Consider the following 27,419-nt stretch of genomic DNA (forward strand, 5'->3'; position numbering starts at 1 on the left):
ATGGCGGCCAGTGAGATAGATGTTTTCGCAGTAAGTACGCTGGTGTGTTTGTCTGCGGGCCCCGCGGTGAATGATGCTGTCTTCAGAGCAGAAATAGGGAGTCAGACTATAAGAGTGTAGCATTCAGGTGTGTGTGTGTGTGTGTGAGAGAGAGAGAGAGAGAGAGAGAGGTGATGGGATGTGTGTGGATATGCAGCAGGATCGCTGCGGTGACTAATGAAATCGGGTTAAAGATGGATTTTTTTTTAGATGTGGGACGGATTGAGGGGAAATGATGCGCCGTCGGCCTGCGGGGACGTGCGGGAGAAAGAAAAAAAAAAAACGAAGCATCCGATCGTGCAGCGCGTCGACACCTCTGACAGGTGAACGCGGGGCAGCAGGCAGGGAGGCACCAAGTTAAGAGGATAAACATAAGTAGCATCCTCCTCAAGTGGCAGCTCGCTGCCCGAGATGGCTCAGCGAAAATACGTTTAAGTATGTGTCAGCCAAACGTGTCATTCATGGCAATGTGTTAATTAACAAAGAGCCGCCGTAGCTTCCAGTGGATGTCTGCTGGTCAGCGTGAGGCTCTGCAGATGATGGCAGATTTAAAGTGAAGGTAGAGTGTGTGAGTGTATATGTGTGTGTGTCCCTGTGAAGGGGACTTATGGGTACCAGGGCAGCCAGCAGCTTGGATATCCTCCCACCCTGTGAAATAACATCTAAATAAAGAGCTCTTTGTGTGTGTGTGTGTGTGTGTGTGTGTGTGTGTGTGTGTGTGTGTGTGTGTGAGTGAAAGAGAGAGGGGACAGAAGCGGATGATTGTTGTATTGAACACATCCTGGTCCTCATGTCGAGCCTTTTACATGATGCCAGTATCCCAGGGTGAATCTTCCAACAGCCGGGGCCAGAATACTTTCTGTAAAGTATGCATACATATGCAAATGGTTTCATGTATTTTATGTTAGCTGTCAGCCTGTTGCTATCATGCTATCATTGTCAAAACTGTGTGAAAGTAGTGCTGAAGCAATGGTCAGTCGTCAACTATGTTAAAACCATCTGTCGAGGAAAAGGGTCCCAGTTCCTTAAATTTGATGATTTTGTTCTGATGACGATTATTTTAATTGTTAATCATTAAGTTTGTTCAGTCTTTGAAATGTTAGAAAATAGTGGAAGATGTTGTTCTGTGTTTCCAAAGGCCCTTGATGACGTCCTCAAATGTATAGTTTTGTCCACGATCCAAAGATATTCAGTTTGCTGCCATGGAGGATCCACGTTTTAGTAGCTAGAGCATGAGAATTTTAAATGTTACTCAAAACCGATGGATCGATCATCAAAATAGTTGGGGATAAACTAAGCAGTTGACAAATAATCGATGACCTCTGGCTGCTGTAATGTGATCTGCCGTGCACAAAGGCATTAAGCATCCAACGTCAACAATAGAGTGACGTGTTTCACACCGGTGTTGGTGGCAACTGTCTCCCAGGTGTGGTCTGTTTTCATATTTTCCTCATGCTCTGAATTCACGAAGCATGAGGTAACATTTAAATGTGAAGATGAAGGTGAAAAAATGTTCCCCGTTTACCGTCACAGAGGAGTCAAGAAACCAGAAAATATTCACATTTAAGACATTCCCTGACATTTTATAGACTAAATGACTAATCTGATAATGGAAAAAAAGAAATTGACGGACAAGTTGATGATGTAAGTATTTGTCAGGTCCGGCCGTAGACAAAAACCTGCTTACAATTACAAACCACTACCATCTTACAAACACACTGTAGTAAACTACAGACGAGAAAGCATGACATCGGGTGACTCTCCTGGCTCGTTGTGCTCTTGCTGGATGAGTGTGCTTCTTCACTGGAGGTTTTTGGTTTTGAGATACAGAGACTGGAACCTTTTTATAGGTCGGATTGTTCCGTGTGTTAAGTGGAAGAGAGAGAGGACCTCATTAGCAAAGAATGCTTTTAGGCCTGAAAGCAGAGTGTGGGGATGGGATCTGACAGGAGGACTCTTTTAACCTCCGCCAACTCTTGCTTACCACTCGTTTGTTCGTTGGTGTTCTTTCTCTTTGTATTTAATGATGATGAAGGTAAAACTTTTGCCCTGCCTCTTTACCAAACACTCAGAATGAAGAAAAGCGAACCCTTGACCTCGGAGGCCATGTGGGGTTTGACAGTCTCCCCGATCAGCTGGTCAGCAAATCAGTCGCACAGGGATTCTGCTTCAACATCCTCTGCGTAGGTACGTCTGGACCCACGAGATGTCTGTGCAGTGGACGTCACATTGGCGAATGCTGAAGCAGTCTTTTTCCTCGTCCCCTTTTCACCCCGTGTCACGTTCTCCCTTCTCTGTTTCAAGGTGAGACCGGGATAGGCAAGTCAACGTTGATGAACACGCTTTTCAATACGACATTTGAAAATGAGGAGGCCAGCCACTACGAGAGCGACGTGCAGCTACGCCCGCAAACGTACGACCTGCAGGAGAGCAACGTCAACCTCAAGCTGACCATCGTGCACACTGTAGGGTTCGGAGACCAGATCAACAAAGAGGAAAGGTAGAGATACTTGCAGAGGCTTTTATTTTACATTTAGACTTGGTACCTGAGTGCTATCAGACCGACAGAAAATGAAACCATTGTGGGTTGTTTAAAGGTTACAGAAGACTTGTTACAGAAATCTTGCAGAGCTAGTAATAGAAATTTCTCTTGGTCGGATCAGCAGCAGCTATTAATCATTTCCCCCCGTCTTGCTCTGCTACTGCAGCCAACACACTTACAGAGTATGGAATAGAGAAAGAGATCGGGCCTGTGTCCGGCATGTGATCTGGGAGGGAGGAGAGGGAAAATGACTGGTAGAACTAATGCATTCTCTATAGAAACTGGAGTGCTCCAGCAGCAGGGAGGATTACAAAAAAAAACAGGCACTCTTTGACTGAAAGGCTGAAGTTACAGTTTGTAACGTGGATCCAAACATGTCTCTCAAACAAGGAGACTGAAGTTTGGTGTTCATACGTGTTCATAATTTATTTATTTTTTTTATGTCTACGCAGCTATAAACCCATTCTTGAGTACATCGATGCCCAGTTTGAAAGGTACCTGGAAGAGGAGCTGAAAATAAGACGCTCCTTGTTCAACTGCCATGACACAAGAATCCACATCTGCCTGTATTTCATCGCTCCCACCGGACACTCCCTGAAGTCCCTCGACCTCGTCACAATGAAGAAACTGGACAGCAAGGTGACCACGAAATCCGGTTGTCTGTGCTTCACCAAAGTTACGCTCCCGGTTCCTCAACATGTCACTCGTGTGTTCCTTTTTTGTTTTTTTTTCCACGCAGGTGAACCTCATCCCTGTTATCGCAAAGGCAGACACAGTATCCAAGAGCGAACTGGACAAATTAAAGATCAAGATCATGAGCGAGCTGGTTAGTAACGGAGTGCAGATTTATCAGTTCCCCACAGAGGATGAAGCTGTCGCAGAGATCAACTCCTCCATGAATGTGAGTCTTAGAAAACACACAAGCGTAAAGACATAATACATGAAAAAGACGTATATTTTGCACTATTAAATGCATCCTCACTGTCTCCACCACTGTATTCATACCAAAGCCACATTAAAACGCATGAACTGCCCACAGGGACTAGGACCATCTGGAGGAACTCAGTGCATTTCCACAATTATTATTAATTATTTATAAGAGTTTCAGCAGGGAACTTAGTGAAGTAGCATAACATCAGCCAGAATTTGAAGTTGACACACAGGGTGTGTTGATGCATGTTGTAACAGCAGAATGATATCCTGGAGATGACAACAGTAGAATCATTTTCAGGCATACTGTACCAATATCAGTGCTGCATGTTACAGACTCATCTTCCCTTCGCTGTGGTTGGAAGTGTGGACGACGTTAAAGTAGGAAACAAGATGGTGAAAGCGAGGCTGTACCCCTGGGGATCAGTACAGGGTGAGTGCAGTGAATTGACTTGACAAGCATCGGAGAAGTCTCCCAAAAAGCAAGCTGATCTTGCTCAGTTGGGACATTAACATGACGAGCACAGCAGGCACTGAGCAGTCATCAGTTTCTCTTTTTTTCCAGCTGCGTTAAGTGACTTCTTCTTTCATTTCCTCAGTGGAGAATGAAAACCATTGTGATTTCGTGAAGCTGAGGGAGATGCTGCTGCGTGTGAACATGGAGGATCTCCGAGAGCAGACGCACGCTCGACACTACGAGCTCTACCGTCGCTGCAAGCTGGAAGAGATGGGCTTCAAGGACACAGACCCGGACAGCCAGTCGTTCAGGTGAAAATAGGGATAGCGGTGATATCACGCAACACTGCTGCTCTCTTATGATGCTCTCTACCATGCTGACAAAGTACTTCATTGGTAAACAGTACATTAATAGCAGTGTTTATTTGATTAAGTGTGAGAACACACCGTGTTCTCTGACATACAATCTGTGTTTCACCAAATTTGTGATATATGTTAAGACAAACCGTCACACACAGTCCTACGGACTGAGCTTCCCTAATACATGACAGCGTCCATATCATTATTATATAAACATGAGGTATTTTTAAATGTGATGAGGAAAATTGGAAATGATGTGTGTTATAAAAGTATATTTTTAAAGATGTGCTTATGTAATACATTTTTTCTAACTTATAGAGGATAAAGGAAAGCTAAAGCTTTTCTATCAACTGATCAGAGCTTGAAGGAAAAGTATAAAAGCTTCATGCGTCTGCTTAGACTCCAGGTTAATTATTTAACTGACGGTATAATTAATTAATGTATTTGGGTATATTTTTGGCTCACCTGAAACTTTAAAGTGAAACTCTTGGCAAAATGCAACCTAGGCTTTTTTTGTGAATATATGTCACTCAAACCTTCGTGTACAAGCATAATTACGACGAAAGAGGCACTTTTAAGATTGACATTATTTTTGTTTTCTGGTCAAGCTCATTTTCAATGGGAGGGCACTTTTACACTAGCATTAAAAATCGCTATTTTTAAAACACTAAGAAGGCTCGACACAACATGAAAGTTTGCTCGTAGTATCACCAGGGTCTCTACACATGAACACGAGCATTGAGAACATTGTTTGTGTACACAGAGTTTGCTAGAAATAAAGTTTTTGAACAACTCACCTTAGCACTAGCTTTCTCCACTCGGAGTCATCATGGCAGCTGAGAAGTACCGATCTCAGAATGTGACATAACCTGGAGGACAGTTAAGGTGGAACTACTGTCTTTCGGCAAAAACTACAAAACTACAAACTCCACACGATACCTCATGTGACTTTTCTGGCTTTTGATTTTAGTATTGTTTCTTAAATGAGGCTCCTTTTTCAACTTCAGGTTCAATATTGTTTTTCACTAACAACAAAACAACAAATTATCCGTGCATATATATGGAACTAAGCTTTAGGAGCGGTCCACCTTAACCCACCTTCATGTTATGTCGCATTCTGAGATCGACACTTCTCGGCTGCCATGACGACTGGGAGCAGAACAAGCTACTGCTAAGGTGAGTTGTTCAAAAACTTTCTTTTTAGCAAACAATGTTCACAATGCTCGTGTTCATGTGTAGAGACCCTGGTGATACTACGAGCAGACTTTCACGTTGAATTGAGCCTTTTTAGTGTTTTAAAAATAGCAAGTGTAAAAGTGCCCCTAGCACTTGCATTGGAAATGAGCTTAACCCAAAAACGAAAATACGGTCTTAAAAGTGCCTCTTTTGTTGTAATTATGCTTTTACACAAAGGTTTGACTCCTATACATTCACAAAAAAGCCTAGGTTGCATTTGGGCGAGAGTTTCGCTTTAAGTGCCTCCATAAATTTCATCTAGCAATAAGCACTGAAATGACAGATCTGATACGTCAGATGGAGTTTAAGATCGGGTCAAAGTAGCTACTTGAATCCATGTTAGTACGGTAGCGGAATACGAGCTCATTTCAAACTGATTCACTAAATCAGGTAGCCTCATCTACACTTTAGGAATGTCTTGTTCAGATCAGTTGCTAGGAAACATCTCAAGCGCTGTCCAATCAAAAAACGATCAGCTGCGCAAGCAGGAAGTCACAGTGTCACCACCAACTGTAAAAATAACCTCCATAAGACACAGTTATATAAACACGCATGCATTCAGAAATATACAGTATGTATCAAGTAACAGTATGTATATATAATTTAGAGTCAGTGCATATTGATTATGCAGGTTATGCAACCTTATTTAGTCATTTAGCTCATGTTTTATGTATATATGTTTGTAACTTGCAGTATATTGGTTTATTTGTGTGATATGTCATCTAAGATAATCACCGCCAAGTAAACTAGTTAGTTAACAGCTGAAAACAGCCAGCTCCTTGATACTAATCTGACTGGGTTTAACATTGCTCACTGTTGATCTGCAGCCTTCAGGAGACATATGAAGCCAAGAGGAAGGAGTTCCTTTTGGATCTGCAGCGCAAAGAAGAAGAAATGAGACAGATGTTTGTCAACAAAGTGAAGGAGACAGAAGCCGAGCTGAAGGAAAAGGAAAAAGAGGTGAGGGCTGACATCATCATTGAATAACCGCTCGTTGAAAGTGCGCCACGTTTGGTTTGCCTCACGTTGTGCCACCTTCGTCGTCTCTAGCTTCACGAGAGGTTTGAGCAGCTCAAGCGGATGCACCAGGAAGAAAAGAGGAATCTGGAGGAGAAAAGACGGGAACTGGAGGAGGAGATGAACGCGTTCAATAGAAGAAAGGTTGCAGCTGAGACACTGATGGGACAGGCCCTGCAAGGCTGCTCACAACCGTTTAAGAAGGACAAGGACAAGAAGAAGTAAGTCTGCTTTATGTATCTGTTTGGTTTGTACTGCTGCTCAAGTGGCTGCTTTTGTGAGCGAGTGTTAATGCTGCTGAATAACAACATGGAGCTTTCAAGATATTCAAGGTTAATTACACTGATGCATTATTTTCACTGGACATGAACGTGTATTCTCTGAGCCAGTTGATTGGACAGAGAGGGGGGAGGCATACAATGTGATTAATGAGATAGTGTTATCTTCCCAGAAGCCATGTTGGCTCAGAAACTGATACAGGGACAGATTCGGACTGACACTGTGTGCCCAGACATAGTAGGAGGGGTCACAGCTTGCATGACGCAGCCTGATGCTTATTTCTCTGCGGGCTGACCTGCCAGACTGTATCTCAGGCAGGGGCATGTCTGTTTACATTTGACTGGTCTCGCCGATGCTCACGCCACGCGCAACGCAGATGATACTCAGGCATCCTACACAGAGCTGTAATCATGTCTGCAGGTGGAAACATTACATGTCAGGAATGATAGCGTACGCTAAAAAAACCTGACACACACAGTCTGACGCTTAGCCTTGAAAATCCACAGTTAGGAAGACGAGGACAAATTGAAACAAATGTGATTAAATAAAAGCCTAGTTCACTATTAATGGCAGCTCGCACAAGGACTTTAAGCCAGTGTAATGCACACAGGGCAGAGGATGTGATTTTAACACGTGGTTTCTAGGGTATTGGGTTATTTACGTCTAAAATACTGTAATAAAATAACTCTAATGATCCCCTTGGCTGTATTGTATAACAAAATGTTATTAAAAGACATTAGGATATTATTACATATTCAAAAATGCAGCAAAAAAAGGCTGTGTAAAAGATGTACACAAAATGATCGAGAAGATAGTGCCTAAATATGTCATGTACTGGACTCTGTCTAAGATGAAGAATGTATATTAAAAGTCAGGTGTTGACAATACATCTGAATAAGTTAAACATTTTAGGCAAGGCTGATTCGTTTTTCAAATTTCAAGTCATAGGCTTAATTTATTTATTTCAAATTAAGTATGTTTTTCCAGGATGCAACCAAAACAGTATCACCAGACAGCATTAGTGGCAGAAAAACTACATTTTTACATGCAACCATTTCTGGTGGTTCAGTTGTGGTTGGTCAGCTATTATGTGTTGTCGGATACAACCCTACCCAGAGTAGAGAGTATATAATCACTGAATTTTTTATTTCATTCTTAAGGGAACTTCTCCTTAAAAGACAGTTTAAACCCATTTGAGAGATCATTTTGAGAAACTTCTTAATTTGATTTCAGCCTACCTATGAGGATGGACTAAATCTGATTTGGAGGAATTAATTTCCACAAGGTTTTTCAGTCTGATTTAAATTTTAAATAGTCAAAAATAAGAGTTGGGCTGCCAGTCTGGCTCCGAATGCAGCCTCAAGTTTAAGACTATAGTGAGGAAAGGGATGCTTAAAGAGATTACAGTCTGAACATTGTTTCATTCTCATTTCATTCATTTATCCTTTTGATTTCTACCACTCAACATCCCTCATTTATTCATTTATTTTCCCACATTTTGTTTCATTTTCCCCTTTCAGTTGATTTGTGGATCAAACACCCAGGGACACCAGGAATGTGTCTGCCATCAGCATGGGAAAAAGAGACTGTTATATCTGACATTACTTCCTGACACTGTATGTGTGGACATAGTGTCACAGTGACAATGCACGTATGTCAGCCTGAATAATGTGATGGCTATAAGCCGCTGTGTACTTACGGATCAAAAAGGTAGCTTCGCTCAGTGTATTTAATTTGTCCCTAATGCTGACTCTGCTAGACACACAATCCATGGAGTGTTGTCATAACATGTAGCGTGTGTTCTTTTATGTTCTGTGTGTTCATCTCCTGTTGTCTCTGTTGCTCACTGAGAAAAAACTTTGATGGAAATAGAACAAGAGACCTTTGGCTGCTTAATGACTTGATCTGATGGTTGTGAGTCATTTTATGTTTTAACATGCAGTAAGCATTTTTGTATATTTATACATGCAGTTATATAGAAGTTAAATGGTCTCCATTAGTTTTTTTTTTAAACAATGTCTATTAATGCTAAAAAAATATATTGATACATGTTTTTTTTTTAATTATTGGTAGTGAGACGTGAGATAATTTAATTGTTTAGCATCACTTTATGCAAAGTTACAAAGAAAATGACTTTACAGTGAGTCTGAAAGTGAGTCCAGTATTTTGCCTTCATTTATATTCAAATAAAAAATGACAATGGAAAAGCGAACATGTCATCAGGTCATCTGTTCCCAGACCTCCCATCACACCAGTCATTTGTGAAGCATTTCATGATGAGCCCGTCATGAGTCATGACATCACCAAACATGGTTTCCTGATTTTGATTTAAGAGTGTTTCTGTAAATTATTCATTTAATTCAAGTGTCTTTTAATTTTTGGGGGGCCTTTTCAGTGGCAGCAAACAAGACGAATAACAAAATGCCTACTAAACTGTTTCATCCTTTGCTCTAAATGTTTGTCAGATTTGCTTGTTCAGATAAATGATCTGGTTTTTCTTTCCCCTTTTCATAGCTTCTTTAGTCTTCCATCTGCGTGCTCCTTAACCTCAGGAAGGAATTTGAATTAGAAGACTTTCTACCACATCAAAAGATCACAGACTAAAAATCAAGTGTATTATTTTTACAATGTGAAATAACGGTTTTCTAGAAATGCACTTAACATCCCTGGAAGTGAGTCGGCCTGAAGTCTTCCATGTCTACTAAACTCTCCTTTAGGCTTCTAAGCAGTGCTCTGTAGCATGGTCTCTGCATGGCTCCTAACCCTCATTCCTAACAGTATTAAAAGATTGTCATTGCCAAAACCTGTTTTTGTACTGAATGTGCTAAATGTTCTATCATCTGCCATGTTATGCTTGTAGTTCTTGACTGATGAAAATCTACACTGTGAAAGATATATTATAAAGTGACATGATGTTGTCGTTAAGTGTTGTAAAGATAGTCCATTATATCCTGATTTGAAAGCACTTTAAATCAATCATAGTGCAAATACTATCTAGAATCGTTGTATAAGGTGCCCTATCATACTAATATGTCCGCCCTATGTTGTGTAAAAAAGATCTGGATAGAAGTATTTTATAGCATTAAACTGAGAAAAACCATATATACTGTTGTTTAATGAAAAAAAAAAAAAGCCTGGATGTATAAAAATTCAGGAATAAATCTCATAGATGGTGGGCCTGTGTGGGCCTGCTTGCAGATTTGTATATCCTGATATTTAATAAAGAGTTACTTTATTGAAAACATGCCTTGCTCTCTCCATGACTGCACTTTGAGACAGAGAAGGTCAACACGGGGCAGGTTGCTGTAAGCTGTGGTCTCAGCAGGTTCAGATTCCTTCCAGACTGTTCCAGAAGCCTGCCCGTGGGTGTCTATTTAGAAAGAACAAGTGACAGCAGTGTGTTCATGCCTTGCCCGTGAAAACATAACACTGACATTTGAATAAATCCTTAAGTCTTCCAGAAGATTCACTAATGTATTTGCTGTCTTTTTGATCTATTACTTACCAGCTCTTGTCATGTTGTACACATTTTTTAATGGCCTCTGTTTAACTGAATGCAAAAATAGATACGCAGCTAAACTTTGTGAACTGCTGCATCTATTGTTGCGCTTGATGTTCCCTAGAATTAGACTGATTTTTGTGTTTTAAAGTTCAATACAATCTTATTGTCAACATAATAAGAGATGAGACACAGTGAGTCGCAATTTTTCGGTCATGTCCCGCCTCCCCAACTGCGATTGGCCATCCAGCACGTAAAGGGCGGACCTTAATCGTGAGTGGCTGCAACATTATCCAATTGAAATATAAAGGGATTGACGTCATCCATCGTTGACCAATGAAAGCTCACCATGTTTGGGCATGGGCTTGGTTTTATGCCCGCATTAAAAGCTAAACTGCCCTTTTCCCCATCGCCTTACGCCAAGGGTAGGGGGGTGTGCATAGGCAGAAATTAACCTCTGCTTAAAACTTTCTTTAGTGAAAGTTCATACTTACACTTTCTTGTGTTTTAAACCTCTTTTCACCCGCTTGTTTCAAGCGCACGGAGGCTTTTTGCAATTGCTGATTTTTCACAACACCAAAAGACAACGTAACTTGAGCTAAGGTAAGTTAACCAGTCTTCCATCAGTTTCATGTTTAGTAGGCATGTGTAAAACTTAGAGTAGTATTTGCCGATTTAAAACTTTAAAACACGTTGTTATGAAGCTATTCTGTGTTTTCAAGAAACTAAACTAACCCTGTGGACTTAGTAAATAGGTGTAACGTTATGTTAGCATTAGCAGTTTTAGCTAATGGTTACGTCGTAAACGTCTGTGTAGTAAGCCATTTCCCCTTTTAATGTTACATTCGTAAAGCATTTCTTTCAGTTGTTTTAATGCTGTTTAAGTGTTACGACTTTAGCTAACACTCTACGGTTAAAACTGCGTTATATAACTCGGGTTTGTTGTTGTCATCTCTGTGTTAGCTCTCCGTTGGTGTCTATGGCAGGGACATGTCCTGACATGTCTGCTGCTCTGCCGCTCAGAGGCCTGCTCTTTTGATATAAACCATCCTGTTGTTACCAAACTTATCAAAACATGTACTTAACCATAGTTATTCTGATATTTTAAGACAGTTGTGTTAACCTAAACATGATAAAGTAGTGATATAATTTATGAGATACTTTGTTTGACATGTTCCCGTTATGTGTCCCTCATGTGTACCCCTGTCCAGTCCAGTTGAGTCCAGTTCAATGACAGCTGTTAGGTGAAAGCTTGTTACATGATAGCTTGCAAGTTACTACCATCATGTGTCAAATACCCCTGAGCCAGATCATTTCAGTTAAGTTGTAGAGTTTTCTTATGCTAAACGGTGTTCAACCATTTTTTCATATTGAAGTAGAGCTATTCAGAAACGACCCAGTCATTTACATGGCTCGATAGCATCTGGGATTTCCTTATATTAATTTTTTGCGACTGCTGCGCTGTCCTTTACTGGTCCCAGGTCTCAGATGCAAATTTAAGCTTCTCTGGCTGTTGCAGCAGCGTGAAAGAGGTAGTGTCCCTACCTGCCAGGGGATAGGGCTGCAGCCAACCATTATTTTCAATAACCTGTGAATTATTATCCAGACTGATTACTTGTTCCTATCTATAAAAAGTCAGGAAAGTTAAATGTCCATCATTGTATCCTATCCTACCCCCCATAGATGACATCTACAAATGTCTTGTTTTGTCCACAACACAACCAGTTGATATTCATTTTACTGTCATAGGGGAGTAAAGAAACCAGGGAATAATAATGTATGTATCAAAATAAATGGCAAGTAATTTAGTAGTTGACTGATAAAACAACAAGGAATTGAAGCTCTCTTGGCCGTCACAATGTATTGTACAAGCATCTATTGATGTGCAAATAAGACATGCTTATAATTGTGGTTATATGGTCAATGAGGTGATTAATTGACAAATAATTTCAGCTCTAATATTTGTAAATATATGTGGTCATACCTGTGTCCACAGATGATGTTTTCAGTCATAAGAACAATCTTGTCATATCATCAGTAGTGCGACTTGAAATTAAAATATTGCCTTTTTATATTTGATTAAGTCAGTATTACTCAGCTCTGTTTCCTTATCTACACAGATGATTGACACAGTGACAGGACCTGGAGCACAGCCTTTTGCAGTTCAGCTGAAGGCCCTGACAGATCTGGAGGGCCGATACCAACCAAAGCTGAGCGGCCTGAGGCTCATCGAGAGCTCCCAGGACAATGGCCTCAGGATGACCACCAAACTGAGGGAGCTGGAGGTGAAGGATCTGCTCTCCCTGACCAGGTTCTTTGGGTTCAGTTCAGACACGTTCTCGCTGGCCATCAGCTTGCTGGATCGATTCCTCTCTGTGATGAAGGTTGGTCAATACACAGATGCGTAGAATTTAGACTTTGTTGGTTTTCTAGAAAAAGACAGGTTGTTTTATACTTATGTATTGTCTACTTTCCCTCCACAGATTCAACCAAAGCACCTCTCCTGTGTGGGCCTGTGCTGCTTCTACATCGCCATTAAGTCCTCAGAAGAAGAGAAGAATGTGCCTCTGGCCAACGACCTGATCCGCATCAGTCAGAATCGCTTCACAGTGTCTGATATGATGAGGATGGAGAAGATCATCATGGAGAAGCTCTACTGGAAGGTGAAGGCCCCCACAGCTCTCCGCTTTCTCCGCCTCTTTCACAGCCACATCCAGGAGCAGCTCGACGCTGAGAGGTAAGGACAGATGGACACATCAACCTGCAGGGCTGAACCATAGCTCGGCAAGATTATATTTACCCTACTATAATGTGTCTTTTCATATTTGTCTTTAAAGAGAATACTAGCCAAAAATATTTGCAAGACCAAAAGGCATGGTCTTATTTGAAATCATGTAGCACGATAGGAAAACTAAAACATGAAACCCTTCTGTTTAAAACATCACCAGTATTGGTTCTCAAGTTTGTGCATAAAAATAGCCTGGTGTGTTTTTTTTTTTTTTTTTTCAGTGACCAAATTTACTGAAGCAGATAAATCTCTTACTGAGTGAGCCCTGCCACACATTCATCTTATCTTGAGGTTGAATTCTTGACACTAAAAGCACTTTCTTCTTCCAGCAAGAAGATCCTGAGCCTTGAGAGACTGGAGGCTCAGCTGAAAGCCTGTCACTGCTCATTTGTCTTCTCCAAAATAAAGGTAAAAAATAACTGCTCTTCTAACATTTTAAAAGATGGCCTATTTACGGTTGGAATTATATTGTTTAAGATGCATCCAGCTGTTCCACTTTGCTAACAGTTTGATTGAAAATCAAACAGCTTTCATTCTGCATGCAAACCATTTGAAGTGGTAATCCAGGTATAATGTAGGCCATTTGTGTTGAATATTCTTTTCAAAAATGTGCTCATCAGTCTTTTTAAACAAGACATGTTTGTTGTGCTGTGTGTTTTTTTTTTTAAATCATCTGAACCTATACTGTCTTTCTGCAGCCATCTCTGCTCGCCATGGCTCTCCTGTGTTATGAGGCTCAGGAGCAACATGACCCTGAGAACACTGACAAAATATTTGAGGTCCTACAAAGTCTGCAGCAGCAGCTGAACGTGAGTACCAACTAAAGCTATTATCTTCTGAACTGAACTAATAAGAAGTAATGTTTTATGATTGTTTGTTAGTTCTGGTGTAGGTTTTTTTTTTCTTGTTTAGAATCCAATAATGCCTTAACATGATGTAGTGTTTTTTTTTCCAATCAAGGTATTGAATTTATAATCCTACTTGCATGTTATGTTTTTGTGCAGATAAGAGATGGGGACCTGGTTTGTGTGCGGGAGCTGGTTGGAAAATGCCTGGCTGAATATGCCACCACCAGGTGCTCCAGGCCTAACAGCCAGAGGCTTCGCTGGTGTATTTCGGGAAGAACTGCACGTCAGCTGAAGCACAGCTACTACAAGATCACTCATCTTCCCACCATACCTGAGTCAGCTTATTAAACCTGGGGGTACAAATAGGTGACCGTGCATGCAGAGAAAAGTAAACAGCGGTCCCCAATTAACTTTTGGGTGACTTTCTTGCAGTGTGGTCGCCTGGTACAGCCCAGTTATTTTCCTTACAGATCTTCATCGTAGATGATGGATGTCTTTAAGGAAAAGATTAGAATGTAACGGTTTTCCTCAAGTTTGTTCGTTGTCATACATTGATCATGCACACTGCATTTAATCAGCCTCAATGATGAGTAACACTTATCTACTACCATCATGCTAAGTTTTACTTTCCTGGTTGAGTTGCTTGCACAAGTGTACAGTATGTTCTCGTTTAAATCCGTACCAAGGTGTTTGGTATTTCCTTGAACGGGTTGCTGGTTTTAAGCTCATAAGTATAGAACCACCTAGGTCCTCAGTCCACCATGTGGAAGAGGAGGGAGAAGGATTTTGTGAACAGCAAAAATGGAACCAAGAAATCGGGCCCGAAATCCTTAACTTCCACCCTAGGTTGCTAAACTGTCCTGAATGCACACTCCTACCCAAGGTGATTTTTTGTTTTTTATTTTGATATGGCGAGGGAGCTCCGGTTTTCTCCGGTGAAGTGAGGCTAGTGACGATCTCCTCATGAATGGCTAACCATACTGTGCTGAAATGTCAGCGGTTACAGATGAGCTGTTTTCACAGATTTGTGTGTACACAGAGTGAAGCACCACATGTGTTAATTGATTTCAGTTGTCAATTATGCAGAGAACACAAAGAAAATGATAATTGCAGTGGAAATGCGGATTGGAAGTTGTCTTGCATTGTTCTTTGCCAGTTTCCCTGTCTAATTTAAGTTTCTTTAGTGATAAAAATAAAATGTGTTCTCAAATTCAAAATGGCTAATTGAACACACCATCTGGTTAACCTTATACTTGTACCTTTCAATAAAAACTTTATTGAAAAGCCATCGCTGTGCTTGCCATTTCCTCATTACTTAAAAAAAAACCTTTTCTCTAGTTTTTATCAACCAGATTGAACAATCCTTGTCAGCTGTTCTGCCACCTGCCAAATCAAGGCCTGAACAATGAGTCCTTCACAGCCCAGATAACACACATCAGAAGGCTGCTGTAAAAATACCTGTTGATCAATACATTTGAGTTCCTCTGAAGACAAATCTTCATTGATTCTCATCACAGAAGATCTGATAAAGCCACTGTCCTCCTGCATGTCTGGGATGTCCTCAGTAGTGTTCTTTAGTGAGGCATCCCCACCACGGTAGTGGGTTGTAACATCATGGCACTTGTCACTTCTGTAAACTGGAAAAGTCCGGACCACCACCAGCAAAGTTCCCAGAGATCTCTGCACTGCTGAAGTCAAATCCAGGATTCTAGCAGAGAGGAAGTGCAATTTGGTCATATGCTACATTTTGTTATTTTACTCACACTATAAAATGGCATTGTATGCATATCAGCAATACTCTGAAGATGAATTTATTTGTTATTCTTCTCACAACCCTTAGAAGTAGTTGGAGAAGCACTATTTGAGTATAATTGGAGAACAACACATCTGCCGTTGCTTTGTGCATCTTAAAACATCCCCAAACCAGTAGAGGCACACTATTAGGGTAATTTGAACTAATTTAAAAGCAGTATATGACAATTCATAATTATAATGTTATAGTTTACAATTTATGAAAAACAACCCTTTGACCAGGAAGACTGCTTGACCACTTGGTTTTATCAAGTGAGAAACCCACAAGCATTTATTTATGGATTGCCCACATTTATATTTACATTATAACAAAACTTAAACCAGCCCAAGAATTTCATCACAACCTGGCAACCCAAGATGTTATTATGAATGGCTTGTAGCAGATCAATGATGCATTAGTAAATAATTCAAAACCCAGGCATGCATCCAAGTGGTAACCTGTAACAACATACAACATCTTTTAAAACTCACACCATGATCCTTTAGATGAAACTTAATCAAACCCACCTCCCGCTGGAACCTCTCCAGTGTGAGCTTCCTCTGCATCTGGTCTTGGACCCAGGCATTCGCACAGTACTCCCCCTCCAGCAGGGAGGACCAGCAGTTCCCGGCCTCTCTGTTAGTCTTCATCAGAACTATTCGAATGAGACACTTGTCCTCTGAGCAGACAAAGGCATAAACGGGGTTAGAGATGAGCGTGGTTTTGTACATTTAAATCCAAGGTGCTTATAGAAGTGTGAAACCTACCTAGTGTCCACGTTGCCTCGTCTGACACAGTTGTGTCACACAACTTTCCCTGTTGGAAAGTAAAAAGAAGAGATTTAGGATTAGAACTGAAATGATTCATCAATGAATTGTCAACCATTAAATTAATTGTAAGCTATTTTAATAAGTTGGACTAAACAATCTCATTCCAGCTTCATTAATGAGAATACCTCATAGATTCTTCACTTCTCAATGACAATAAATGAAAAAAATAAAATAAAAGAATAGAAAAGAAAGAAAATCTTTGTGACAATGTTTCAAACTACCAGTGATTAAAGTACAATTTACTCAAATACTGTTCAAGTACAATTTTAGGAACTTAAATTAAGTGTTTCTTTTTCCTGCTACTTCAACCTTCCTCTCTTCTACATTTACATGATACTTTTAGGTTCTTGTTGCTTTGCATATTCCTTTTATTCCATGTTTATAGGCTATTAATTGTGACGTGTTACCAATCAGATCTAGATGTGGGTGGGAAATTGTCTGAGAGGATGTTATGTGAGTAGCACATTTTTAAATCAGTTTGTTTTTATCTGTAATCCGACAGAAAAATCAGACACTGATAATCAGAAAATGCAGAATATCAGGACGATAACTGGTTTACCTAATTTTCAGCGTATTATTTGAGAAATGTTAATTGTCCTTTATAGTGACCCAAATGCAAATCAAATGCGGTTTTGTCTGCCATTTATTAGTTTGATTTTTATGATTTAATCATTTTCGTCAGAGTGACAGACACAGACTTAAATGATCGCATATTTTACTTCAAGTTGACAGTAAGCAGACAAACCTTTAAAGAGAATATATATATATATATTAAAAAAAAAAAAAAAAAAAAACCATAAAAGAGATCCCTCATCTTTCACTGACACTTCTCAGAGACGTGTTCAGTGAGAGATGAAAACACTCCTCACCTTGATTATCTCCTCCCCTTTGACACGCAGCTCTACCTCTCTGGATCCCAAGTGGCACTTGACCTCTTTAGCAGATGTCCCGTGAGGCACGTTGACTTCGATGAAGACCTCCTCCATCGTCTGGTACCAGGAGCCCCAGGGTGTCTTACAGGGGACGACACCGCTCCTCTCCTCGAAGTGCGCTGACATGCTGCGACTTTGTCACCAGCTGACCGGTCGGCTAACGTCAGCTAACTCTCTCTCACTGTGAGGCGAGCGGAGAAGTTGTGCTAACAGTTTGCTACGCGGCTAATCGTTAGCACTGTTAACCCACCCACTGCGTCATGGGACAGTTGTTATGAGCACCTTTTTTTAAGTTTGTTACAGTATTTGTTGGTAGGTGCTACCTCTCTGCATGTTACAGCTCCCCTCTGTTTCTCGAAACTTCTTCTTCTTCTCTACATTTCAGTTCCGGTTGTGAGAGACACCGCCGCCACAGCGCCATCTTCTGGCCACCAGTATGAACTACAGCAAGAACAACCGTTCATATAAGATACAGGTCCTATTATTTGTCTGTGATTTATTCTCATTAGGGTGATTTAATTTGATGAGTTCACTTTAGGTTTTATTTGTTTTTGTTGCTAATTTTATTTTGACTTTAATGGAAACCAATAATATCCCTTGTTTGTCTAAAAATGGAGTGGATTTACTGATCTGTTAATTGGATTACTGCTGCCTCCTCTGTCCTTATGTACACCTACCAGTCACTTTAACGACACTGATAGAGCGTCTGGCTCTTTTTTCTTGACTCATCTCATACACTGTTATATTAAGTATGAGTTCAGAGAGCTGACTGCAAATTTGGGGATAAATGCTACCCACGATGGCTCTCTTGACATTAACTTTAGCTACTTTTATCTGCTGGATAAGGTAAGTCTTCCCTGTTCGCTGGACCATATGTTCAAGTATAATGAGCCTGTGAGTTTAAACGTCTGTTTCTCTGCAGTCTTGGTAATGTAAGTGGAAATGAGAGGATTAACTCGGACAACATCACTCGCATTTTGGATCGACTTTTGGACGGTTATGACAACCGACTGCGACCTGGATCTGGAGGTAACACAGACTACAGACTAAATCCTAAAGAATCAATAACAAAGACGTATATATTGTGGGCATTGTACGGTTGTTAATTGCTGTTGCAGGTGGTGTCACAGAGGTGAAAACGGACATCTTTGTCACCAGCTTTGGACCTGTTTCGGATGTGGAGATGGTAAGACACTGCCGCTGTAGAGAGATGTATGTGTGCTGACTGTGAGAGACAGGAGCGCTTCACTGACCACTGAACGCCTGCCTTACGGGCAATCTGCCATGAGACCATCTAATAAGCTTTAATCTGTTTGACCAGCCCTATAACTGCATTATTGATGGCCTCTACATCAATATGACAACATGTCAGATAGAGGGAATGGCTGAATGGATTGATTAATGATTATGTGGGATGAGTGGCATCCATCATGGCCTCGTCATTCTCTTCTCACCTTCCACTGCGAGTTGAAAAGGCTCTTGCTGATGAGTGTCAGGGACTTGACAGAGATCTAAAATTTAGAGTAGTATTCTTCATCGAGTATAAAGTTTTACACCCACTGACACGTTGTGTTCGCGCATCAGGAGTACACCATGGACATGTTCTTCCGTCAGATGTGGGTTGATGAGCGGCTGAAGTTCGAGGGCCCCACTGAAATTCTGCGGCTGAACAACAAAATGGTGGAAAAGATCTGGACGCCAGACACGTTCTTCCGAAACTCAAAGAAGTCTATCTCTCACAACATGACCACGCCGAACAAACTCTTCCGCATCATGCAGAATGGGACCGTGCTCTACACCATGAGGTAATCTCACACTGTGCAGTTTTTGCCGCGTTGACGAGATCTTTTGCGGACACTGAGATATCTTGGGCTTGTGTTCTCTTGTCAGACTGACAATCAGCGCCGAGTGTCCGATGAGACTGATGGACTTCCCCATGGACGGACACGCCTGTCCTCTGAGGTTTGGAAGCTGTAAGTATAACAGATGTGTCCAGATTCACAGGTGTGTGTGATGTTGGAGTTTTCCTTTTTCTAATTGCCTTTGCATTTCCAGACGCCTACACAAGCAGTGAAATCATGTTCACTTGGAGGAAAGGGCTAATAGCATCTGTCGACTGTCCCCCGGAGTCCATCAGTCTTCTGCAGTATGATCTGGTGGGACAGTCGTTGTCCAGTGAGGTTTTCAAATCCAGCACAGGTAATGCTTATTGTCAGCTACCGCACTGCTCTTCTCATGAAGACATTGTTACTGAAGTTTAATATGAAAAGATGAATAAAAATGTGTGCATGAGCTGATGAATCTGAAATGGAAAGACCTTAAATGATTCCCTTCGTTGGTGTCCATCGCTCCAATTACAGTAGTCATTTAAAAAAAAAAAAAAGCAAAGACTTCCTTGAGCAGCCATGTAGTGTAAGATGCTTAGGCCTAATGCGTACGGTGTGCCTTAAAAAGAACTATGGAGTTTAAAGCCTAGTGATTGCACTGACAGAAAGGAGGAAGGATCGAGTAGTGTGTGTGTGTGTGTGTGTGTCTGTCTGTGTCTGTGTGTGTCTGTCTGTGTCTGTGTCTGTGTCTGTGTGTGTGTGTGTGTGTGTGTGTGGGTGTGTGTGTGTGTGTGTGTGCATTTCCTCTTTTCACCAGAAGAAAAAGTGCTCCCCTGCTGTGAACCCAGCAGATTCCTGGAATAGAGAGGAAAAGGATGAGGCAGGCTCCAAAACGTAGTGATGATACCCATTTAGAAAACAGACAGAGAACCACTGTGAGTGTGTGTGTGTGCGCGCGCGTGTGTGCGCGTGTGTGTGTGTGTGCATGCCTTGCCTGATGCAGCGTGCTTCTGGTCTGTGAATATCTGCATGCATGTGTTTAGACAGAGCAGGGCAGTGTTACGCATAGTGACACTGCCTGCTCTCCTCCTCCCTCTCCCCCCCGTCCTCACCCGCTCCTTCCTCCTGACTTTATCCCATTTCCAAATGTCTGCTCCTCCTTCCCTCCTCCTTTTTGTCCTTCTTCTGCCTCTTGTCTCTCACACGCTGCTTCACAGTTTGCGGGCTGCTCCGCTCCTAGCAGCGGCGATATATCTTCATGTTTCTCTCAGCAGCTATTCTGTTTCAAGGGCGGGCAAGGGCATCCGTTGTGTGCTACCCTGCTCGGCCCCTCGGGGGTTGCACTCTTCACACGTTCTGTTTATCTTGCAGGTCACTACTCTGTGCAGGTGGTCCATTTCCACCTGCAGAGGAAGCTGGGCTATTACCTCATTCAGACTTACATCCCTCTCATAATGGTTGTTGTGCTGTCACAAGTCTCTTTTTGGATCAACAAGGAGTCTGTTCCTGCACGCACAGTTGCTGGTACGCCCCCCCCCAATGTCTTTCCCACCAATGTTAATGACTACTTATCATGTTTGCTAATACATCTCCAAATGTGTTCACAAATGCCCTTCTTCCTTCAGGCATCACCACAGTGCTGACCATGACCACCTTGAGCATCAGCGCTCGTCAGTCGCTCCCCAAAGTGGCCTACGCCACCGCCATGGATTGGTTCATCGCCGTGTGCTTCGCCTTCGTAGCATCTGCTCTCATCGAGTTTGCAGCGGTGAACTACTTTGCCACCCTACAGGCCAACCGTCTAAAAAGGCAGAACGTTAGACGAGACAAGCTGGAGGTGTTGGCTACGGGCAGTGAGGATGGCGACACAGTTTCGGTGAGCAGCTGACTTATCTGACAACGGTAAAGGATAAGATGAACACATGTTCCCTGCACCTTTCTGTGCCAGTTTAAAGCAGCATTATGTAACCTTTACCACCTTGAAATAATAGCTCTATTCATTGTGGTGGTTCAGCATCTTGTAACAGGGCGAATGGTGTTTCTATCACTTGTTTCTGCACTGCGTAACTTCAGTGAGAAGGTCAGATCACAGCGGCACACACATGTTTAACTCAAAATACAAGTTTTCAGCACATAACATTGTTGTGACGTGATGAGTTTTGTTTGTGGTCAGCACTTACGTTGCATCTGACAAACTGTGACAGAGGTGGGATTTGTAGTTACGACAGTGGTTTTGGCCTCAGAAACTGTGGGGGATGGCAAATCTCTAAAAATGCCAATTTCTAGGTAATGCGTTGGGTCCGATTACTTTGACATGTAGTCACTTTCTGAACAGATGTTTCATGGTGATTATTTGAATTAGTAACATAACCAACTGGATTACAAATAATGTTATTTTGTTATTATTTGTTATCACATTCTTTTCCCTCTCTCTAAAATAAAATGCATTTTGAACATGTAGCATTTACATTTTGGTAGAATCAAATAATCTTGAAAAAAAGATAATACGATATGACAAATTCCATAGTTATTGTATAGTTTATAGTTATCAAACTGCAATTTTGTCATTTTTCACAATATAACTAAAATCTAATTGCCCATTTAATCTTGGTTGATTACAGTCACTCATTCATTGTAATCTGATAATCTGTCATTTTTGTATAGCGGCGGTGGAAGCTGTTAATCTGTTTCATGTCTGTCACTGTTGGTCTTAGTTTTGGTGGCTGGTAGCACAAATGTTGTTTATTTTGGTTAATTGATAATGATTAACAGGCTATATTTCATATACCACCATTTAATTATTATTATTTTTTAAAAATATTTAGTTCCCCATTTCATCCAGCTGTGGTGGTCGTGTTCTTACTGTGGGGCCCCACCACTCTTGAATAAATGTACAGTTAAAGAGTTTTATTCATTAAGTTTGCATTTTCAAAATAGTTTTTCTTTTTGCTGTTAAAATAAAATAATGTAAAACTGTAGATAAAATGGTGTACTAGAATGTGAAAGCACTTGAAGACAGTGTTTTAGAGCTTTAGTATGTCTCTAAATAATCATCATTTAGAGTGAAAGTTTTGAAAAACAACATCTTACCATCTATTTATTTGCAGTTTAACAGCTTAATCCTCAAATGATTTTCCTTTTTAGGTCTGAGTTGGTGTGGATTGATTGCATCTGACTGAATGTGCTGTCAATATGAGCAAACAATGTGACCGCTGTCTTCACATTTTGATTCAAATCTCTGATTGATGAATGGAAATATGTGATATCGCATGTTTCCAGCAGAGCTCCACCCATTTTAAAACATCAGTGTGAACAGCATGAATAGGAAGAGAGAAACTTTTCTGTGAAATAATCACTCGGATTAAGACGCTTATCAGGAAAATAATTTTTCACGTGTAATTCAGGGAATAGCTTCATTTTTCAGGTAAGACTGAGATGTGAAGGTTAAGAAAAACACATCTAAAACAAAAGATACTGAACATATTTCAAAGGTCATAAATAAGTTCGACATTTTGGGAGCTATCGGCAGCCTTAGCTGACCTGGTTAGCTCTCTGTTTCCCTGTGTTCCTGTTGTTAATGCTAAGCTAATCTTCTGCTAGCTTTATATAGAAACACAGTGAAGAGACAAAACGTCTACTGGCCAGAAAGCAGCTAAGATTAACTGGCCTCTTGTATCCATCCATATTTTCCAGTTTGTTTTTTTTCTATGCGTTCTGAGTAACAGAAGTCGATGATCAGAGCAGCAATGCAGTTTTTTTTTTTGGTTATAAACGGGGAAAAAAAAATCTGAGCCTCCATAATTTGTTGCCGTGACTATTGGACCGTTGATTACGTTCCAAAACTTGCGACCCTGCTCAGCAACATGAGACTTCCGCTATCACTTGAAGAAGGGGTGTGATTTGTATCACGTGGTGGCATCTCCAATACATTTACATAGCTCATAATGGTGAATGGAGGTAGGAGTCTCCTCATTGTCGCAGGGAGTTTGATGCAGTGATGCTTATGATGAACAGGAAACCGGCAGACTCAGATGCAGGGGGGGTAGAAATCAAGCCACACATAGGAGTTCTTTTCTGTGCATTTCCAAGCAGCCACCATGCCTCCTCCGTTCTTCCCATTCAAGGCACACCACACATTAAATAGTAATACGTGCTGTTGTAGTGCTCTCATCTCGAGCTATATGCTTTATGCTAATACGGTAAGCCACCACAGAGTCCTCCTGGGATCTGTCTCACGTGTAGGGCTCATGGTTGGATGCTTTAAAAATAGCCTCAGTGTGAGAACAGAGAACAACTCCAACACTCCTCCCTGCATAATCTCCCAACCATCCTGTGGGCATCCAGCTAACTACCTGCTGCGTTCTATAGGGATGTTTGCATGCTATCTTGAGAGGACGCTCCTGTGGGAACAAATATTACTTCCAGGCTTATATACATGACTCCATCATGTTAAAATTACCATATATGTACTCGCTGGCCAGTTTTTCTTTTTTCATGCTACCTGCCCCCTTTTTTCAATCCACTGAGCAGAAATCCTGTCTCACCTCCTCCTGTTTTCCTCCAAATCACCCCGCTCCCGTCCCACCAGTTGGACAGCAGCCCTCAGGAAGGCCTGAAGAGGAGAAACCACTCGGTGTGTCGCAGCGAGATAGAGGCTCCACCGGTGCCCATCTTCCTCCAGCAGGGCTCGGCTGTTCCTCAAATCCCGCAGCTGGCCGGCACCAGCCCCATAGACACGTACGCCCGCGTCCTCTTCCCCCTGACCTTCGCCCTCTTCAACCTAGTCTACTGGTACATCTACCTGGCCAAGGACACCATGGAGGGCGCCAGGTACAGCAGTCACACTTACTCATCATGTTGCATTAACATCCGTCTTGGTACTGTCACTGTTGGTATTCTTTTTTTTAGTACTCTTAATTCAAAACCATATGATACACTGACTGAGTTTTCCGCTCTTTCCTCTGCGTCATAACGTCAGAGAGGAACATCACTTTTTCCGACTACACTCTCAAACTCTCCCCAAAGACTGTTTTAACCGTCCTGAAGCAAACAGAACCAAACTCATGATGTTGTTTCTTTACTTTGGTAATGTCACCCCTCGTTGCTAATTGGCTTAACAGTATTAGCATTCGAAATATTTTAACCTCCAAACGCCACATACTCACTGTACTTCAGTGCATTTATTTGCTTTTGTTTGTAAATTTTGTCGTTGCATCAAACTACAGCCCACTGATTCACGCTTCATGTTCCTCCGCACAGAAAGTCTCAGTCCTGCTGTTTGTTGAGCTCTATTAGCCCCCATTAGCTGTAAGCTATTAGCTTCGAAGCTGTTTGCTCCCGTAGCCAAACGCACTGCAGAACACTGCTGCCCGGAGACTGCTAACAACTAACTAGCTCTCCTGCTGATTTCAACACAGATGTATTGATCAGAACGTTCCACTATATGATTAAAAAAAACTTACGATAATGATTTTATTGCAGAATCTACTCGTGGTACAGCAGAACGTCTCGCTGTCGTCCTTCAAACCCTCCGACATGATTTCATGTGGTAGCAGCAGTAGCTACACGCTGTGGTAGCAGCTAGCTAGTTACTGCTTCTTCCTTCTACCTTGAAACCAACGTTAAAGTGCATTACCTCCACCTTCCATAACAAAGTGAAGATGAAAACAATAGGAATATTTTTTTTTTATCTTTTTACAAGATATTCTCATCTGTGTATTGTAAACTATAAATAATAAACTAAATATCACGGTAACTGTCAATATTGACACGTTGCGAAAAACCCCTAGTTTTTCATAATCTGATCATCGCAGGCAGAGTGAGACTTTGCACAGGAAGTCAATTAATGGAGCTTGGGACGCATCCAAACAATACAAAACAGTACAAAAGGTGTTTGCTCTTGGCTGCCAGCCCGACACGAGGTTTCTGTTTTCACGGGATTACACCTGCGACTCCCTTTGACAGGTTGAATATATTCATCAGTTATAAAAGAGCGGTTCATTTTTCTCACATTGTTTCATCTGAATACTACTAAAAGATCTGAGGAGAAAACACTGTGCTGATGCAAACATACTGAGCCCCAGACACTGACGTGAACATACGTGCTGCCAGTGCTTTGTATCCACGATCACATCTTCAGTCAGCTTCCCCTTTTGGAGTTTCACCTCTAACCTTTTGAGTCGTGCGTGACAAGGCAGCAGATCCAAAACAGCCTTTCATGCAACCTAGTAAAAATAGCAGAGGCACACTTGGAGGGCATCCAGCATGCTTGTACAAATGAGGTAAAAAGGGGGGTAAAAAAAAAAGAAAAAGATCAGACAGTGGACGGAGGATATTTATGCACACTTCCTTTGTATCTCGGAGAGCCACAAACCTGTCTCACCGTGCTCTAATTATGATGGCTTCAGTGGAACAATAACTACCCACAGTTTTTTTGTCAAAGACTTTTATCTAGGCAGTAAAGACATCAATAATTTCTACTGCTGAAACAGCCTCGGGAGTTGTAAGCGGAAAAAAAAAAAGGAAAAAGGAAAAAAAGAGAGAGAGAGAGAGAGAGAGAGAGAGAGAGAGGAGAATGATGTTAGGTGGCGTTGTTGCTGCATTGACGCCAGCACCGTGGCTTTTATCATCATCATCATCATAGATTTAGAAACAGGGCTCAGTTAATTTGAGAAGAAAAAATGTGCATCAAGCTCTCATTTTTTTATACGAAAGGTTTACCTGAGGGCTGGCAGACCCCCAGCCGTCTTTAATGACAACTCCTGGTCCTCCATGGGGAAAATGAAACAAAAAAGCGAACAAAAAAAAAAAAAAACAGAGCTTACTTTGTACATTAAGCAGACGAAGAAGCAACTATTCACTTTCCCACTTACAAGTGAGCCACTTATAGAACACAAAGCTCCATGTCCAAGAAAGACAAGAGAAAAAGGAGAGAGAGAGACAGAGAAAAGGAGAGAGAGAGAGAGAAAGATGTGTTATGTAACACTGGGGAGTGCAAATCTGCTCATCATGCTTCTCATGTTCCTGTCAGAGAATTTTTATGGCTGTTTTTGTTTAGAACGTTCTGCAGAGTAATGAGAGAGACAAGATGGAGAGCACGGGGAACAGCTGCATCGCATCCAGTCCCTTTTGCATACGTTTTCACGTTCAGTCTCTCGCTGGGTGCTTCTGGAGGAGGCACCGAGAGGACAGGGAGCCACAGGAACAGTTTGGGCTGTGCAGTGGTGCTGCAGATAGAGAGAGGATGGTGTTTCTGCATGCTCCCTCTCACATCCTGTGCTTGGCTGTGTTCTGCTCTTGCAGGGACGTGGAACTTCCGAACTAGCCGGACCCAGGGAAGGGGCGCGTGCAGCCGGAGAGAGACCTTCAGCGTCCACCTCACCCTCCTCTGTGTGTGTGTGTGTGTGTGTGTGTGTGTGTGTGAACGAGCTCTCAGCGGTCACCCCGCTCTCATCCGACAGAGGAAATGAATCAGAAACTCATTTATTCTCCCGCCGCACATCTATTCATTTCACAGGCTGTGACCACTGCCCACTTGTGTTCTGATCAGTCGCTGAAGAGCCTCCTGTCACGGGGGCCTCAATCACTTTAAAGCACACACACACAACAACTTCTCAGGGGCCCCCTCGGACCGACACACACACACACACACACACACACACACACACACACACACACACACACACACACACACACACACACACACACACATACAGTATGCATGACGCTCAGGCACACACAAACCAAGAAACACATCAAAAAGAAGTGGATGATATAATCTATGATGGCTGTAACTGGTGGTGATGCAACAGTGAACCAATGCTTTCAGAAGCCTGCCCTCTACAGAAGCACAGCTCCCACTACAACAAGATCAAAGGCAATTTAGAGGAGGCTCGCATCCCTCCCCGCGGCTTCAAAAATGTACTCAAACCTGAGAAAATGAATTGTGGGATTGTGTTTTCCATCCCACCTTTTTCTGCTCCGGCGCTCCCTCTGCACTCTCACATCCCACTGCAGGTTCCCCCCTGAAAACAATCCCAGCGACC

General features: G+C 41.8%; 4 protein-coding genes across 7 annotated transcripts; 3 read left to right on the plus strand and 1 right to left on the minus strand.

Moving 5' to 3' along the window:
* On the plus strand, window positions 1–10,947 carry LOC119007047 (septin-8-A-like). Of its 2 annotated transcripts, none has more exons than XM_037076362.1 (10): window positions 1–30; window positions 2,112–2,226; window positions 2,344–2,539; window positions 3,034–3,220; window positions 3,321–3,482; window positions 3,848–3,944; window positions 4,111–4,279; window positions 6,391–6,523; window positions 6,614–6,801; window positions 9,374–10,947. In XM_037076362.1, the coding sequence occupies exons 1-10, from the start codon at window positions 1–3 to the stop codon at window positions 9,426–9,428; spliced, it is 1,332 nt and encodes a 443-aa protein (XP_036932257.1). In that variant the 3' UTR covers window positions 9,429–10,947. The 2 variants fall into 2 exon arrangements, with proteins under 2 accessions (XP_036932257.1, XP_036932258.1); XM_037076363.1 differs by lacking the exon at window positions 9,374–10,947 and adding an exon at window positions 8,380–9,068.
* On the plus strand, window positions 10,770–15,282 carry ccng1 (cyclin G1). Its single transcript, XM_037076366.1, has 6 exons — window positions 10,770–10,961; window positions 12,479–12,742; window positions 12,842–13,095; window positions 13,476–13,554; window positions 13,845–13,955; window positions 14,151–15,282. Exons 2-6 carry the CDS (start codon window positions 12,479–12,481, stop codon window positions 14,340–14,342), a joined length of 900 nt encoding a protein of 299 aa, XP_036932261.1. The 5' UTR covers window positions 10,770–10,961; the 3' UTR covers window positions 14,343–15,282.
* Window positions 14,879–17,927, minus strand: nudcd2 (NudC domain containing 2). Of its 2 annotated transcripts, none has more exons than XM_037076368.1 (4): window positions 17,486–17,927; window positions 16,554–16,602; window positions 16,314–16,465; window positions 14,879–15,702 (listed from the first exon to the last, which is right to left on the minus strand). In XM_037076368.1, exons 1-4 carry the CDS (start codon window positions 17,672–17,674, stop codon window positions 15,619–15,621), a joined length of 474 nt encoding a protein of 157 aa, XP_036932263.1. In that variant the 5' UTR covers window positions 17,675–17,927; the 3' UTR covers window positions 14,879–15,618. The 2 variants fall into 2 exon arrangements, with proteins under 2 accessions (XP_036932263.1, XP_036932264.1); XM_037076369.1 differs by lacking the exon at window positions 14,879–15,702 and adding an exon at window positions 15,764–16,244.
* On the plus strand, window positions 17,724–27,126 carry gabra6a (gamma-aminobutyric acid type A receptor subunit alpha6a). Of its 2 annotated transcripts, XM_037076364.1 has the most exons (11): window positions 17,724–17,860; window positions 17,934–18,023; window positions 18,471–18,577; window positions 18,667–18,734; window positions 19,133–19,353; window positions 19,439–19,521; window positions 19,604–19,747; window positions 20,746–20,898; window positions 21,000–21,250; window positions 23,963–24,204; window positions 26,677–27,126. In XM_037076364.1, the coding sequence occupies exons 4-11, from the start codon at window positions 18,732–18,734 to the stop codon at window positions 26,696–26,698; spliced, it is 1,119 nt and encodes a 372-aa protein (XP_036932259.1). In that variant the 5' UTR covers window positions 17,724–17,860; window positions 17,934–18,023; window positions 18,471–18,577; window positions 18,667–18,731; the 3' UTR covers window positions 26,699–27,126. The 2 variants fall into 2 exon arrangements, with proteins under 2 accessions (XP_036932259.1, XP_036932260.1); XM_037076365.1 differs by lacking the exon at window positions 17,934–18,023 and having other exon boundaries at window positions 17,732–17,860.
* The last annotated feature ends 293 nt before the right edge of the window (window positions 27,127–27,419 follow it).

Source organism: Acanthopagrus latus, chromosome 18 (assembly GCF_904848185.1).
Source record: "Acanthopagrus latus isolate v.2019 chromosome 18, fAcaLat1.1, whole genome shotgun sequence".
NCBI classification, from domain to species: domain Eukaryota; kingdom Metazoa; phylum Chordata; class Actinopteri; order Spariformes; family Sparidae; genus Acanthopagrus; species Acanthopagrus latus.

Excerpts from the sequence above, each read along its gene's own strand:
- LOC119007047 (XM_037076362.1), top strand. The coding sequence starts at position 1 with ATGGCGGCCAGTGAGATAGATGTTTTCGCA. Across the intron at positions 3,221-3,320 it reads TGAAGAAACTGGACAGCAAG|GTGAACCTCATCCCTGTTAT; the intron begins GTGACCACGAAA and ends TTTTCCACGCAG. Across the intron at positions 3,483-3,847 it reads AGATCAACTCCTCCATGAAT|ACTCATCTTCCCTTCGCTGT; the intron begins GTGAGTCTTAGA and ends TGCATGTTACAG.
- gabra6a (XM_037076364.1), top strand. Across the intron at positions 19,748-20,745 it reads GGTTTTCAAATCCAGCACAG|GTCACTACTCTGTGCAGGTG; the intron begins GTAATGCTTATT and ends TTTATCTTGCAG. Across the intron at positions 24,205-26,676 it reads GACACCATGGAGGGCGCCAG|GGACGTGGAACTTCCGAACT; the intron begins GTACAGCAGTCA and ends CTGCTCTTGCAG.
- nudcd2 (XM_037076368.1), bottom strand. The coding sequence starts at position 17,674 with ATGTCAGCGCACTTCGAGGAGAGGAGCGGTGTCGTCCCCTGTAAGACA. Across the intron at positions 16,466-16,553 it reads CGAGGCAACGTGGACACTAG|AGGACAAGTGTCTCATTCGA; the intron begins GTAGGTTTCACA and ends TTGTCTGCTCAG. Across the intron at positions 15,703-16,313 it reads TGGAGAGGTTCCAGCGGGAG|AATCCTGGATTTGACTTCAG; the intron begins GTGGGTTTGATT and ends CCTCTCTGCTAG.
- ccng1 (XM_037076366.1), top strand. The coding sequence starts at position 12,479 with ATGATTGACACAGTGACAGGACCTGGAGCACAGCCTTTTGCAGTTCAG. Across the intron at positions 12,743-12,841 it reads GATTCCTCTCTGTGATGAAG|ATTCAACCAAAGCACCTCTC; the intron begins GTTGGTCAATAC and ends TTCCCTCCACAG. Across the intron at positions 13,555-13,844 it reads TTGTCTTCTCCAAAATAAAG|CCATCTCTGCTCGCCATGGC; the intron begins GTAAAAAATAAC and ends GTCTTTCTGCAG.